The following is a 14,685-nucleotide window of genomic DNA, read 5'->3' on the forward strand; positions in this document are numbered from 1 at the left end:
TTTTTCTCTCTGCTTTCTCCTGAATAGTTCTATAGCTTCTACTGTCACATCCCGCCCACACCTCTTAGATCTGTCGGTCTCCCGCTCTGTCCTCAATCTGGAGACCAGTCTTGCATTTTCATCCCCTGACCAGTTACTTCCCACCAGTACCTACAATTCAATCTGCCCAGAGTACATCTTCTCCCTATGCTACTCTTTTCTCTTTCTGTCTGAAGCCACCATGTTCTTCCTGATGACTCAGCTGCCAAGAGAAATGGCTAAGGCTTGAAGATTGAATGAGCCGCGGCACCCATGGTCATTAAGCGTTGCCAGCCTGTGTTGCTACCTGTTAACACCCACTGATCACCCTTCTTGCACCTGAGCAAAACTAAACTACTTACTAGACATGCCTCCCATTTTCCCCATCCATGTCTTGCCTAATAGTTTCACCAATTAGAAATGCCCTTTGTCTTCCCACTTCCTTGTTCTTCAGATACATTTTTTATGTTCAGGCTTCAATGCCACCTACCCAAAGCTTCCTCTAACACTCCTTCCCAGCTAAAAGTAAACTGCGAATTTGTACTAGTTGGAATTCCCATAGCCTTATATCCATACCTATCTATACTGCTTATAGCACTTCTGACTTTGTCCTACCTTATAAACCTTTATATACGTATCTTCTGATGAGAGTCTGAGTTCCTTGACATTAGTTAACTAATCCTTTAAGTTCCCTTGTTGGATCTGTCACAGTGCCTTGAGTGTGCAAGGCATTCATTTAGTAAGTGCATGGATGAAAGGGTGAATGGATGGCTTCTTTTATTCAGATGGCTCTTGACCAGGGTGGGTCCTGAACAGCACTGCATATTACTGTTGAATCAAAAGTTAATTGCAAATTAATAAATAAGCTTGAAAACTCTGGTTTGGCTGATTTGAAATGAAAAAGTATCAGTCTATCTCGGAAGTTATCTAAGTGCTTGCTCATAGCAGTTATATGTTTATGATTTAAGAAATCAATTTTAGTGTTCATAAATTGTGTTTTTGAAATGTATCAGATTATTTTTCAATGGATTTTTGGCTTGGCATTTAAAGCAGACAGAACTAAAATAATGACTTACCTCTTCAAGTATTATTAAGCTGACTTGTTCTCTTGCTATTTTTGTCTTTCCTATTTATTCATTTTCTCATTCCCCTTTCATTCCCATTTTTATTTGTATTGTATTAATATAGTGAGAAGGATTTGGTGAAACAGGCAAAGACCTTAAATAGTGCAGCAAATAAACTGATCCCAAAACATCATTAGGCATTTTACAGCTGGTCACCTCGCAAGTTGGATACCACAGCTTAATTGTAAAAGGAAGAAATCTGAAAGTTATTGCATTTATGCTCTGATTCTATATAAAATGTCACCAAACATTGAATTTGCTGGACTTTTAAAAAAAAAACGTTTGATATATATAGGCTGTGTTTTCTTCTTCTTTATTTTCTCCCCAGAGTTAGAAAATTGAGTATAAGTTCTCAATTAAATACCAAATAAACTTTGAGAAATTACTTGAGTTGACCAATAAATAAACACACCATTAAAAAACATCCTAGGGAATTGAAGCTCTGTACATATATGACTGGTACCTTTACAGTCCAGTCCCCAACAATACCAGTTTCTAGGTGCGATGTCTGTGTCATTGAGCCTGTTCTGCCGTTGCGATGTAATGAACTAGAGGTGACTGCCACATGGTCTTGGACTCTTCTAAAGTAGTTCTGTGTCTCTTAGGCCATGACCCCTTTTCACTTTTGTCATCTAGGTTTAATCCCCAAGCCAAGGATAAGTACTTAGTATTCCACTACAGTTCTACTCTCAGTAACCAAGATTGCTTGCAACTATTTTGCCTTAGTGACTTTGGTGGGGGGCAGTGGGGTGAGGGCGGGGAACAGCATCCTTACATTTCTTTAAAGTCATAGAGATAAAGTTAGTGATTAGGTAACTTATGATAACATAATGTGGAAGCTTGGGAAAACCCTCCTAATATTTGTCATCTTCTACCTCTGCCATTTTCCTGCAATTCCACTTCCTATTTAGGTAGCTCAGAGAGAACAATTTTAATAAAAGCACATCTCTTCTATTAAAAAAAAAATACGCTACACGTTTTTCACATCTATCCTGCTTTTCCTTTCGGAGTAAAGACAACAAGGCACAGACATGAGTGATGGTTTCCTGCCTCTTGTTCCTTGCTGGCAACGTTTACTTAAGAGTTTCTGTTACTTTTTGTTCAGATGGGAATTTGCTTAAGTTTCTAGGAGAATAACAATCTATTAGAAAACCATTTCAGAGTAGGAAATAGACAAATGATAAACATATTCATTATTATTATTTAGTCTAAAAATAAAGGTTCCCAGTAGGTATTCATAAACAATAATCAGCAGGGCTTCTTTTTCTAAGTGACCACAGATCTGACCATTCCTAGGCATTACATTGTAATAATCCTATAAATACTTTGATTTTTTTTAAAAATGACTTTTGATTTGGGGGAACAGGTGTTAGTTACATAAGCCTTTATTCCTTCAAAAAGTCTTGGGAGAATTTTTGTTTTTCTGTTTTTTCTCATTCTAGTAGATTTGCAGCATTTCAGCTGCTTAAGTGGGGACAAAGATAACTTTGCTCCCAGCTCTTGAAATTCTTTACTGTCTTCTTGGAAAAAAACAGAATTAAGAGAGTAAGATAGATTTCATGTGTGTTTTTATAGGTCCTTGCAGACTTGAACCAAGGTCAAGTCAAAGAAAATATGACCAACTTCATGGAAGAGCCTGTACTTTTGAACTTAGTTTATCTCTTATAATTTTGCACCTCTTCTTACCTTCATCAACCTTTTGTGGTGATGAGGTGCCTTTTCTATGAGCATTTGGAAGGAGTGCTCAAACACCAAAATAAAACATTTTAAAGACTATACATAGTAGCATAGTAGCATGCTCCCAAATTCTATTACAGAGAGCCCGAGATATTTCACCTTAGAACATGCTTCTTTATAGGTGCAAAGTTATAGGATATTTGGAAGAAAACATTCACAATCTTCCAGAGAATATGGTCAGGAATCTTATGCAGGCCCAGTGCTGAATTGTTTGTCCACTTAGTCACACACCAGTTGGTAGAAATGGAAAAGGAAAGAGATAGCCAAAGGCTTTTCATTATGTTAAAAACCCGAAGCCTGGGTAAAGGTTGATGTATAGTGTCCAGTGATTTAATATAATTTGTGGTTTAGGGAAGGGACCAGGAAAATGTTCTAGTTCCACATATAAGAAGGTAGTTGCCCATTTGCAAGTTCCAGTGAGTATAAAACAGAAATATAAAGTACCAAACCTATTAGGAAATAAAAACAAAAAAGTGGATTTAACTTTAATTACTATGTACTTGAGGTTGGCTTTGGATATGGATTTTCTAAAAAGTGATGTTTTATTGTTTATCATCTAATGGCTGTAAACTGTAGTACTAGAATAAAAAAAAATGGAAAATCAACTATTCCTCTGCCTGGTTCACCTTCATCTTGCTTTTTTTAAAGAATTTGTTTCTTCTCCATCTTTTCTCCCCCCATAATTTCTTCCCACGTCCTACAAAGTTTATTTTCCTCTCTCTGTCTCTTCATGCCCTTGGGTTGTTTTATTTTGTGTTTTGAACTTGGTCTTCCTCCCCACCATGGCTTGTGTTTTTTATCACAAGTTCATATGGCTCACATCCAGATTGCGCCAGGCTGAGCGAGGCCGCCAGTCTGCTGAATTGGACAACCGGCTCTTCAAGCAGGACTTCGGAGACAAGATCAACAGTCTGCAGCTGGAAGTGGAGGAACTCACCAGGCAGCGGTGAAGAACGGGTGGCTTTAGCGGCCAGGGTGGTCATGGGAAGTACTAAGGCCAGACAGCAAGAGAGGGGCGGTCTCCTGATCAAGCCATGTCTGTTTTGTCCTGCCATGTCCTTTCTCCAGAATTAGAATTCAGAAAGCTTCACATACATAAGCATTCCTCAAATCTCGTCAACATCTTTTGCCATCAAAGAATTAGGAAATTAGAACCCAAGATCCCAGGTAAATAGGATGGAGTAAGAGAATTAATAGCCAACACAACACTAATAACAGGATTTCCTAAATTCTTACTGTGTGCCAAATACTTTACTAAGAACTTCATATGCATTCTCTCCTAACATCGTCCCATCGACCCTATTTGTAGGTGATCTTATTACCCCCACCTTCAGAGGAAATTGAGGCTCAGTGGGGTTAAATTGTCCAAATTCACACAGTTAAGCTAATAGGTAGCAACACTAATTTAAAAGCCAATTTCTCTGACTCCAAGCCCTTAACCATTCTTCCATACCGTCTCTCAAATGAGACTCAACTCTGTACCTAAGGCACTGACTTCAAACAAATAGAACTTTGCTGTTGGATATAAAAGCACACAGTTACTAAGGATACTAGTGGTTGAGGGTGTAACTGGGAATTAACTACGTAACTGTGAAGAGAGAGCAGCTAATTCATATGTAATGGGACTACAGAGTTAGTGCTTTCATACTGTATCTTGCTGAAAATATAGAAATACTGTCTTTCAATTATAGTAAATCTTACTAGTTGTCATTCAGTTGACCACAACTTTTCATTAAGAGTTAGTATTAAATGTTGCTATTCGGAGCCGTGACCCTCAGGCACTGGGAGATCTGAAAGTGCATTCTTAATCATCCAAGGAAGATTAAACACGTTGAATGTATTTCAGTGTTACTGGTTTGATTGTATTGTATTTTAGTACTTTAAAACCTGGTTGTCCATATATATCTGGTATACTTTTTATTAATCAAGTATTAAAATTTAATTACTGAACTCTAAGAAAAGGGTTTGGCATTCTTTAGAAGATAGGCGTACAGAAATCCAAATTTTCATCGTTTTTCTCTCCCACCTATCCCAGGAACCAGCTTGAGTTAGAACTAAAACAGGAAAGAGAAAGAAGGTTACAAAACAACAGGAGCATCCCAGGAAAGGGTTCCCAGAAGCCAGAACCCAAAACGGTAATATTTGTTATTCCCATGTTTATTTACTTAATTTTTATTGGCTACCTTGATGGGCCGGACAGTTTTCTCTTATGGAACACATGCTTAATTGCTATGGCCTTGAGTACGTAGGTGGCAGGCGAGAGCTGGAGTAAACACATGGAGGCTTGATTCTGAGTCTGCCCCTGGGACACTCTAACTTGAATTCATTTGGAAAAGGGGATTAATGACCATAATTCCCAGTGACCATCTTATTCCTTTCAGTTTGTTAAGTAAGATTATTTTAGTATCTTTTTAATAATATGGTATAGTCATCCCTCCCCAACCCTGAATTGCCCTTTAACAGAATTGTCTTAAATATGGATTCGCTTCTGTACACCTTTTTCAAGTCATGAAGATTTCAATTTTAGTATACTCAAGGTACTTCTCTTGGGAAAATTAGAAAAAAAGGGAATTAGGCACGGGGAAAGGAAGGTAATATAGAGTGGTTTAAAGAGCAGGAGTAGAAGCTTCTACAGAACAGTGTTAGGAAAGAGACCTCCAGCAACCTGTAGTGGTGCGAGATCTAACATTGGATTACGATCATCTCTGGGACCCAGGAAACCGAGCCACTCTCTTCAAATAATAAAATCAGGAAAGCGTGAAATACTTTTTCTGTCAAATACAGGGAAAAAAATACCTTCTTTGTAAATATTATATATAACAAAGCAGGACAAATTTATAAGCTTTTTAAAATTTCTAGAGAGTGAGCTGCTAATTTGCTGGAGTAGAAAAGTGGTGAACGGAAATTTATTACACCTCTAATGTAACATGTGCAAAGAACCATTCTCTCTGTAGCAGGCTGTCTTTATTATCTTAGTTTAGTGAACATAAAATCTACGTATAAGGGCTTACAGAGATTTACTTAAAATCTTGGCCTGTCTTATCCTGTTTTTCCAGTGAGGCCTTAGATTTCTCAATCTTGAATCGCCGTGCAGTGCAAGCCTTTCCAGGAGTGGTCTGAGAACGTACATGCTCCTTTTAGAGGCTGATGGGCAAGGAGTTCAAGGCAGACAGCAGTGTTTGTGCCACAGGAAGAATCTGTCCCCCCAAAACTGCCCAGGCAGGGCTTAGCAGCATTGGTAGAAATGCAGTTTGGAATTTTCCATTGGTCCTTCAGAGTAGAAAACCCCTCGAGTTGTATAGGCTATAGAAGTTGTCATGATACTGAGGCAAATACTTGACCGAGCGTCTAGAGGATTACACAGTCTGCTGGACATGGCCATGCTCGGTTTCACTAGCTGTCCAGAGCTCAGCTGGGGGTTTGTGTGTGTGTATGTTTTTGTTTCTTTTTCTTTTTTCCTAAGAAGTAACTGATACCTTGAAGCCACTTTGTAAGTAAATACGATACATTCTGAATTTCATTTGAGTCTCAAGCATTAAAGAAAATATCTACTCTGAAAATCATTTGTTGCAAACCCTATCAGAATCATTTGTTAAGAAACTATTTGGAACAAAGAATGATGGAAAATATCTCCAAAGTTAAACTCCTTCCCTAATTAAAAAAAAAAAAAAGGGCTTCCCTGGTGGCGCAGTGGTTGAGAGTCCGCCTGCCGATGCAGGGGACACGGGTTCGTGACCCGGTCCGGGAAGATCCCACATGCCGCGGAGCGGCTGGGCCCGTGAGCCATGGCCGCTGAGCCTGCGCGTCCGGAGCCTGTGCTCTGCAACGGGAGAGGCCACGACAGTGAGAGGCCCGCGTACCGCAAAAAAAAAAAAAAAAAAAGCTGCTTAGCTTTATACCCAAGCTAAGACAATATAGAAGAAAATGTCTGCAGCATCATCATTGTTTAGCGGTCTGAATAATTAATAAATTGGGCTGTTTTCTTTTGGCAGGATGAGAAGCACAAAATTGAAGAGGAAAATGTTAAACTAAAAAAGCCCCTGGAAGAAAGCCACAGGTGTTTATTAACGAAGTATTAACTAGGATATAAAGCTATTTTGGGGTGGTGGGAAAAAGGGAGCTTTTGATATACACTGGCAATGACACAGACCAGACACTGACTTGTAATATTAATATTTCAGAAAGACATTTTGAAGGGGGAGTGAATAAATAACAAGCCAGATGTTAAACCAAACTCATTTAGTCCATTCCAGAAGAAAGAAAGAAAGAAAGAAAGGTGATCAAGCTGTCCTCTGATTCTTCCCTGGTTAATCCCCAAACTATCACTTAAAGGATTATGTCTAATCTAATCTTTACTGGATCAGTAGGACAAGTAAATGAAGCACAAACCATAGGATTTCCTAGGTTCTTAAATGTACTTGGGCATGACTTGTTTGCACCTAAGTACTAAGTGAAAGGCAGCTATGTTTCAAATAAATACTCTAATTTCCCTCACTTTTTTTGTCTTAAGGAGAAAAACAGTTTTGCTTTATTCCTTTTTCTTAACTCTTCATCTCATTTCCCCGCAACGAAGAACATGGGATCGTTCCAAGGAAGTTGACTTTTAACAATTATTTTAACAACAAAACATTACATACTGCCACTGTATTAAATGAAGAAGGTCCAACTATGTGACATTCTGGAAAAGGCAAAACCATGGAGATAGTGATTGCCAGGGCTTAGAGGATGTGGATGGATGAATCGGATTTTGTAGGGCAGTGAGAATACTCTGTATGACACTATAATGATAGATACATGTCATTATACATTTGTCCAAACCCACAGAATGTACACCACCAAGAGTGAACCCTAAGGTAAACTACGACTTATGATGTGTCAGTTTAGGTTCAATGACTGTAACATCAGGTACCACTCGGGTGTGGAACGTTGATAATGGCTGGAGGGTGGGAGGTCCAACAGAATATATGAGAAATCTGTGTCCTTTCTGCTCAGCTTTGCTGTGAACATAACACTGCTCTAAAATTTAAAGTCTATTATTAATGACAACAACAAAAATAGATTATTATCAAGGAAAGATACCATAGAGGGATTTTGAGAGACCTATACAGTATACATTTTTGGCAGCTGTACCTGTCCAGCCTTTAATGCCTTAAGAATGAGATAGGGTGTCATCTGGAGCAAAACTAGCTGCTGGGGAAGATAAATCACACAGTCCAACAGTAGGCTGATTTTGCAGGTACTTAGCCTAAACTGCTCTTCCTCACCTCCAAGGCCAGAATGATTCCAGTACCTTTAAGTTTACTCCCAAAGAACATGGTCTGATCTAGGACCAGCCTTATTAAACTACAGTCCATCTAACATTATAGATCAGCATGGGCCATGGGAAGGAATTAGACCACAAAATTAACCAGGGCTCAAAAGGGCCTTTCAGTGTCAGCCACGTTCCAGACTAAAGTCAAGTCATTTACATTCAAGAGGGTCTTACATGCCAGGTTCTGATTTTAGGCCCTGGGAATATAAGACGATACAGTTGTCCCTCGGTATCCAGGGTTCCAGGAGCCCCTTCAGATACCAAAATCCATGGATGCTCAAGCCCCTTACATAAAATGGCCTAGTACAATGGATATAATGGGCTCTCTGTATCTGTGGGTTGCTCATCTGGGGATTTAACCAACCACAGATGCGGAACCTGATGATAGGGACAAGTGTACTACCTTATATTTGTATTGTGCTCTGCAGCTTAAAAAGTGTGTCACATTCATTATCTCCTTACAAAAGTTTAATCATCCATTCCTACCTTACAGGTGAGGAAATTGAGGCCCACAGAGAGGCCCAAGTTGCCTCTCCTTATCATGTCTTCTGTTTTTAAGCCCTTTGTCTCTGCACTATATAATAGCTGCTACCAGGGCCTATCCTGGCCAGAACTGCAATCCTAAAACATACCGAGGTTTCCTGGGATTGTGGTCCAAGGAACAGCTGAAAACCTGGTAACACTGATGGTCACACTGCCACTCAACCAAAGAGAACTGGAACCATTGTAGATCTGTGGTCTGTTTTTCCCAGAGCTGAGGCTTTGCTGAGGAGGAGGCTTTGCTTCTCCTCTTGTATAAGTTCTGTTGCAAGTTGGGAAGATCGGGGTTAGCTCAGCTGGTATCATGAAGCAATATTTCAATCTGAATGGGTACGTGGGACAAGGGACTAATACGTGACATATGATAATGGGTAGGTTTCCATAATATTGGATAGGAAAAAAGCTATTAAAAGTATGGCCTTGGCCATTGACGTTTTACAGGTTGGGAAACATAACCACTATTTTCTTGGTAGTAAAAAGGAAACAAAATGTAACTCCAATCTATTTTTAAACAGGAAGCTACTAGCATAATGTAGGATCATATTCTAGTAATAGATTTAACAACCAAAATTTCCTCTCTTTGGAGGTCAACATTAATAATTACTTTGGTCTCAGCAACATAAAAGAACCATGGTATTGCTTTTTGTGTGCTTCTGAAATGATTAAAAAGGAAATATGTTGCTATTAGTTACTGTTTTTACTTTCCCATTGTAGGCTGCCGTCTCACCCTGTGAATGAACAGGTAACTGAGTCTCCTGTCCTAAAACACCTTGTATAAATTAAATAGTTGGCTGGACCATGCCTAGCTGTACACGAGGCAGCAAGGGAGGTAGATGAATGCATACAGGCCTCTGCTTCCCATCCTTTTAATAATACCCTGAACAAACATGCATTTGGCTGAAACGCTCACAGGAAGTAGTACAGTTTGGAGCAATTTACTAAGTAAACAGCAGCTCTTAACTTCCTATCTGAGATTCTCTTTGACATACCAAGGGACCTGAGAGCTCAGTGTACCTCCCTTTCCGTTAGTCTTCCCTTATATAAAATGAAGAGAAAAAATACTTATTGATCACTTAGAAATAACCAAACATTTACAAATATAGTGGTAGATGACAACTCCATGAGAAAACTGATAAATGCTACTATGTCTGAGTCACTGCTGTCATCTATCTATTAGGATATAATGATGCCTACTCCCTCCATTCTTGGTGATAGAATAAGACAAGAGGGATGGGGCTTCCTTTTTTTAGCTTTTTACATTTATATACGTGAATTTTCTTTATATAGATAAAATCACGTTACTTCATTATAAAAATTAAAAGAGCACCAAGGATAATGATAGGATTATCAGAGTTGTATATATGGTGGTGAGACTGTATGTAATTTGTTCTAGTTTCCAGATAGCCTGTAGTGTGATTATGTTAATTTTGTAACTAAAAAATGCATATTCTGAAAATACTGGTCTTTCCGGGGCTAAGGGAAACTAACCGGCTCACTGTGTGGTTTAGGATCAGCCGCTGCCCTCCGAAAAGCCACAGATGTGTCAGCTGTGCCAGGAAGACTGCAGTCTAACAAAGGTAACAGTGGTGAGAAATGAACAGGTTCTTCACAGGGACACCCACTGCACCACCAGCCGCTTCTCACGATAGGGACTTCGCTGTATAGAGTGCAGAGAGTGGGGAGAAAAGCAAAAGGAGCAAGCATTTAGTGTGTACCTATTTTTTTTCAGTCCTATTAAGTCATGTTAGTAAGTCCCCATTAAAATATTAAATACAAATTAACTATATAAATAATTTAAAACAAACATAAATTTGTAAGTAAATATTTATTGAGTGCCTACTATGCGGAATGTACTATTCCATGTGCCGGAGAAAGAGTAATGAACAAAATGTAGACCGAGTCCCAAGTCCTTGTTCTTGTTAAGCTTGTGTCCCTTGTGCCATCATTATATAAAGAACCTTGGGCTCAGAGGTGTCAAGTGCATTATCCCAGTTACTGAAAGCCCAGATGCAACCTGACTCTGGCTCCAAAGTCTATACACCTTCCAGTACTCCATCCTGCTTAGTACAGAGAAGATAGGTTGGGGCGGCGGGGTGGGGGGTTGGGTTCTTTGAATTATTTGGGGAAATAGCCTCTGAGAGGGAAATGAGCTCTTTCTCCACCAAATCACTTGTTCTCCCCTTGGATCCTCAAGAGTCTCTGCCTAAACCCCTACCCAGCTTGTTATCCTAGAGTCAGCAGGGTGAAGGAAGCATGCAGGAAAAGTTAAGTGTCTTTGACAGCCATAGCTGTGCCTTGTTCACAGTAGGATCCCCCAGCACCTAATATGGTACCCAGTTCATAGTAAATGCTCAAGAAATGTTATGGACAAATGAATGTCAGAAACAAGTGCTTAGAAGAGAAGGAAACGTGCCCAAATTCTGGGTTACAACCTGCGTGCCACCATTTGCGATCCTGCTAAATTTTAACAAGCAAAATTGTAGCATGACCTAGTCTTAAATTAGCAGAAGCAGATAAAGATAAACTGCCTTTATGGAATTGGAAGTTGTAATTAGAGAAATGTGTTCCCAAACAGAAGAAGCTGCTAATCTAATTCTGGCTTTTCTTTTCTAAGCCATGCAAACTAACTGCAATATGTCAGAGGAAGATTCCTCCCAGGCTTTCAAATAAAAATGACCCCCCCTAGCTCTGCTGCACCCTCAAGAAGATGAATTGTTTGGGGAAAAGTAGCATTATTTAGGGGGGAAATCATTCTTCACAGCCTTTAAATAGGGACCCTTGGAGCTATGTGTGCACCAACCTATCACAGCTTTACCAGTGGCACTGCCATAATGACCCACATGCTGTCCCACAGTTTGGCCACTAAAGACTCAAAATGCTTAATAAAGAGACTAACTTCCCAATAAAAAGGATGCAGGAAGCTGTGCTCCTGCTGCAGTGATAACCCCAAAGGATGTGCTTGTAGAGCATCACAGGAAAGCACTGAGCACATCAGTGTATTAGAAATTATACTTTCAGTTCATGCTCAGCAAAGTTTTTAATCTTATGTCAGTTACCCAACCCTACCCATGGCTAGGTCACTGCCTGCCTTATTTGAAGTATGCTTGGGTAATTGCAAACTAATTTTAGAATTAGCCCACCTAAAGGTGAATATAAATGAAAGTATATATTATAAAGATAAATAATTATTGTATCTGTTCATTTGCATTCTGTGGAAATGCTTCTCTTCATTTAAATCTAAGAACTAGACTGTATGCTTCTTTGTAGACAGATTGTTTAGATAGATACTGTGTGGCACACAGCACACATTCAGCCAGTATTTTATTAGACATTGAGCATATATCATATTTGGCCTCTTATATCCCTTGCATCCTTATGCCCTGCTCTTCTGTTACCCACTTGATCTCCCCCTCTCCTTGTAGAACGTGTGTAAGAACTGCAGAGGAACCTTCTGTAATGCCTGCTCAACAAACGAACTGCCTCTTCCTTCAAGTATCAAGCCTGAGCGAGTTTGCAATCCCTGTCATGAGCATCTGATGAAACAATATTCCAGCAGCCCATTGTAAGACTGGAGTCTGAGATCTGGACCAAAATGTCCCTACCTGTGTTAGATGTCAGGATCCCCTAGAGCCCAGACTTTAGAATCAACTCAAGAATTGACAGGAATGATTTAAATAAACCAGGTCCAGGGAGAAAAGGCAGTGGTTGGCAGTACTGGAATTTTGCTCATTTTCTCTAATGACTGTATGAATAAAAGTTACTCAGTTGAGCCTCTCTCTGCTAAATCTAAACAACCCCACTTTGGAGCATTTGGAAGGGCTGTTCATTTTTATGAATAGTGATACTACTACTGGGGTGGATGTTATAGGAGAGAGGGTCCTTGGCGGATAAGAATAAAAAGGAAAACGATCATCCCTCTGTTACATTCTCAGATTCAAGAGGAAAAGAGAATTGTTAACTGAGATTGAAATGACAGATGTTACATATTTTCCCAGATGCTGCTAGACACAAACATTATTTCTTCTTTACCCCCACTAACTACCTCTTCTTTAAAGTATCTCTACCAAACTGTGAACCCAAACTCAGGGAAAATAAATTAAAGAGTAATATAAATTTTGAATGTACTTAAAACTATTATAATATATTATAGTTTTAGGACCAGAATTTTCTAGTTCTGGCCTACATGTGTTTTCATTATCGGAATAAGGAGGAAGAACCTTTGCTGTTTTTCCACTTAGTGACTTCAAAACTAAGTATCTGCCCTTTTCAGAATCCCCTACTACACAACAAGCCCGCCTTCCCCACTCCCTCTTTCCTCTCAGTCATGGAAATTATAAGGGGTTTTAAAGATAGGGTTTGACTTTTGCAAGTAGGAAGTATTGAAGCAAAGCTATGTCGGGTGTAAAGTAAAACAAATTTAATTTGTCTTGGCTGAGAATAATTAGCTTAGAATATTTATTAAATTCTTTTGTGAATTAAGAGATCCCCTATTCCAGGCTCAGATTCAGAACTGGTAGGCAGGTTTCTTGGAAAGTAAGATACTTCAACATCTCTTAGTAACAAACCCTTTGGGGAAAAAGAGGGAAGTGCATTCAGCAGGGGAAGGAAAAGAAATGGTTTATGCTCTTTTGATTATGTTACATGTGTCTAGATTGTTTGATTCCAGTTAAGACCTAAGAAGATATGATTCTGTAAGTGGCTTAGAATTATGGGGTGGAAACATCCTGGAACTATGATATTTGATAAATTCTGTCTCCTGAAAAGGGTTACAGCCCAGAAAAAGAGTTGTTATTCCAGAGGTCTGACCTGTTACTTGGTGAAGCTGAGTTTTAAGAGTACTAGGGAAAAATAAAATCTAATAATTCTAGCCTCGTTTGTTGTCATTTTTTTCCCTTTAAATAATATTTATTTCTTGTGATTCTTCATTCTCCTTATTTTTTTACCACATATATGTGCCAGCACTGTTCTAAGTGCTACAGATAATGTGGGGAATTATCCTGAGTTAGCAAAAGTTATTTTATAATTAATTTTGAATTAAATTGAAAAGAGGCCACATGGAATGTAAGGAGGAATAAGTAATTAACCACTTGAGATTTGATTTTGAAATGCACATAAGCTATATAGCATTTCGTTTTTGTTTTTTTTAATAAAACAAAGCTCCAAAGATCTGTTATTAGTGCAGCTGCCCACAAAAGCAAGGGGACCAAGTCATGAATACCTCGACTTAATGTTAGGCCTTTCTTCCTTGAAAATTGTGCTTTCCACCATTTAGCATCACCAAGAATAACATACTTAGGAATAAACTTAACCACACAGGTAAAAGACTTGTACACCAAAAACTACAAAACATTACCAATACTACCCAAAACCATCTACAGATTCAATGTAATCTCTATCAAAAATCCCAATATTTTTGGCAGAAATAGAAGCATTCCTGTAGAACCTCAAGGGATGCCTAAATAGCCAAAACAATCTTGAAAAAGAACAAAATTGAATGTCTCTCACACTTCCTGATTTCAAAACTTACTACAAAGCTACAGTGATCAAAACAGTATGGTACTGGCATAAAGACAGACATAGTGACCAATCGAATAGAGAGCATAGACATAAACCCCCACATATATGGTCAAATTATTTTTGACAAGGGTGCCAAGACTATTCAATGAGGAAAGGAAAGTATTTTCAAAACTGATGTTGGAAAAACTGGATATCCACATGCCAAAAATATTAAAAGGGACCTTTACATCATATACAAAATTAACTCGAAATGGATCAAAGATCTGAACATAAGGGCTAGAACTATAAAACTCAGAAGAAAACATAGAGAAGAGAAAGACTCATGATATTGGATTTGGTAGCAATTTCTTGGATAAGACACCAAAAGCACAGGCAACATAAGAAAATATAGGTTGGGCTTCATCAAAATTAAAAACTTGTGGAGAAACTGGAACTCCT

General features: G+C 38.8%; 2 protein-coding genes across 9 annotated transcripts in view; one reads left to right on the forward strand and one right to left on the reverse strand.

Annotated features, from left to right (window-relative positions):
- The window catches only part of RUFY3 (RUN and FYVE domain containing 3), an 83,851-nt gene extending 70,270 nt beyond the window's left edge, over positions 1-13,581 (forward strand). For 3 of the 6 annotated variants that reach the window (XM_030877814.2, XM_060299441.1, XM_030877815.2), the window contains one exon: positions 1,207-3,484. In XM_030877814.2, coding sequence (XP_030733674.1) covers positions 1,207-1,279 — 73 coding nt within the window. In that variant the 3' untranslated portion in view covers positions 1,280-3,484. Of the gene's footprint in view, positions 1-1,206; positions 3,485-3,705; positions 3,826-4,914; positions 5,015-6,871; positions 6,937-9,444; positions 9,473-10,238; positions 10,308-12,152 lie in introns of those variants that run through there. The other 3 variants (XM_030877805.2, XM_060299440.1, XM_030877808.2) reach the window with 3 other exon arrangements.
- Positions 1,406-14,685, reverse strand: part of GRSF1 (G-rich RNA sequence binding factor 1) — a 37,225-nt gene continuing 23,945 nt past the window's right edge. For 2 of the 3 annotated variants that reach the window (XM_030877816.2, XM_060299443.1), the window contains exon 11: positions 1,406-10,387. The gene's annotated coding sequence lies outside the window, so the exon portion shown is untranslated. The remainder of the gene's footprint in view (positions 10,388-14,685) is intronic. The other variant, XM_060299442.1, reaches the window with a different exon arrangement.

Source organism: Globicephala melas, chromosome 5 (assembly GCF_963455315.2).
Source record: "Globicephala melas chromosome 5, mGloMel1.2, whole genome shotgun sequence".
NCBI lineage: Eukaryota > Metazoa > Chordata > Mammalia > Artiodactyla > Delphinidae > Globicephala > Globicephala melas.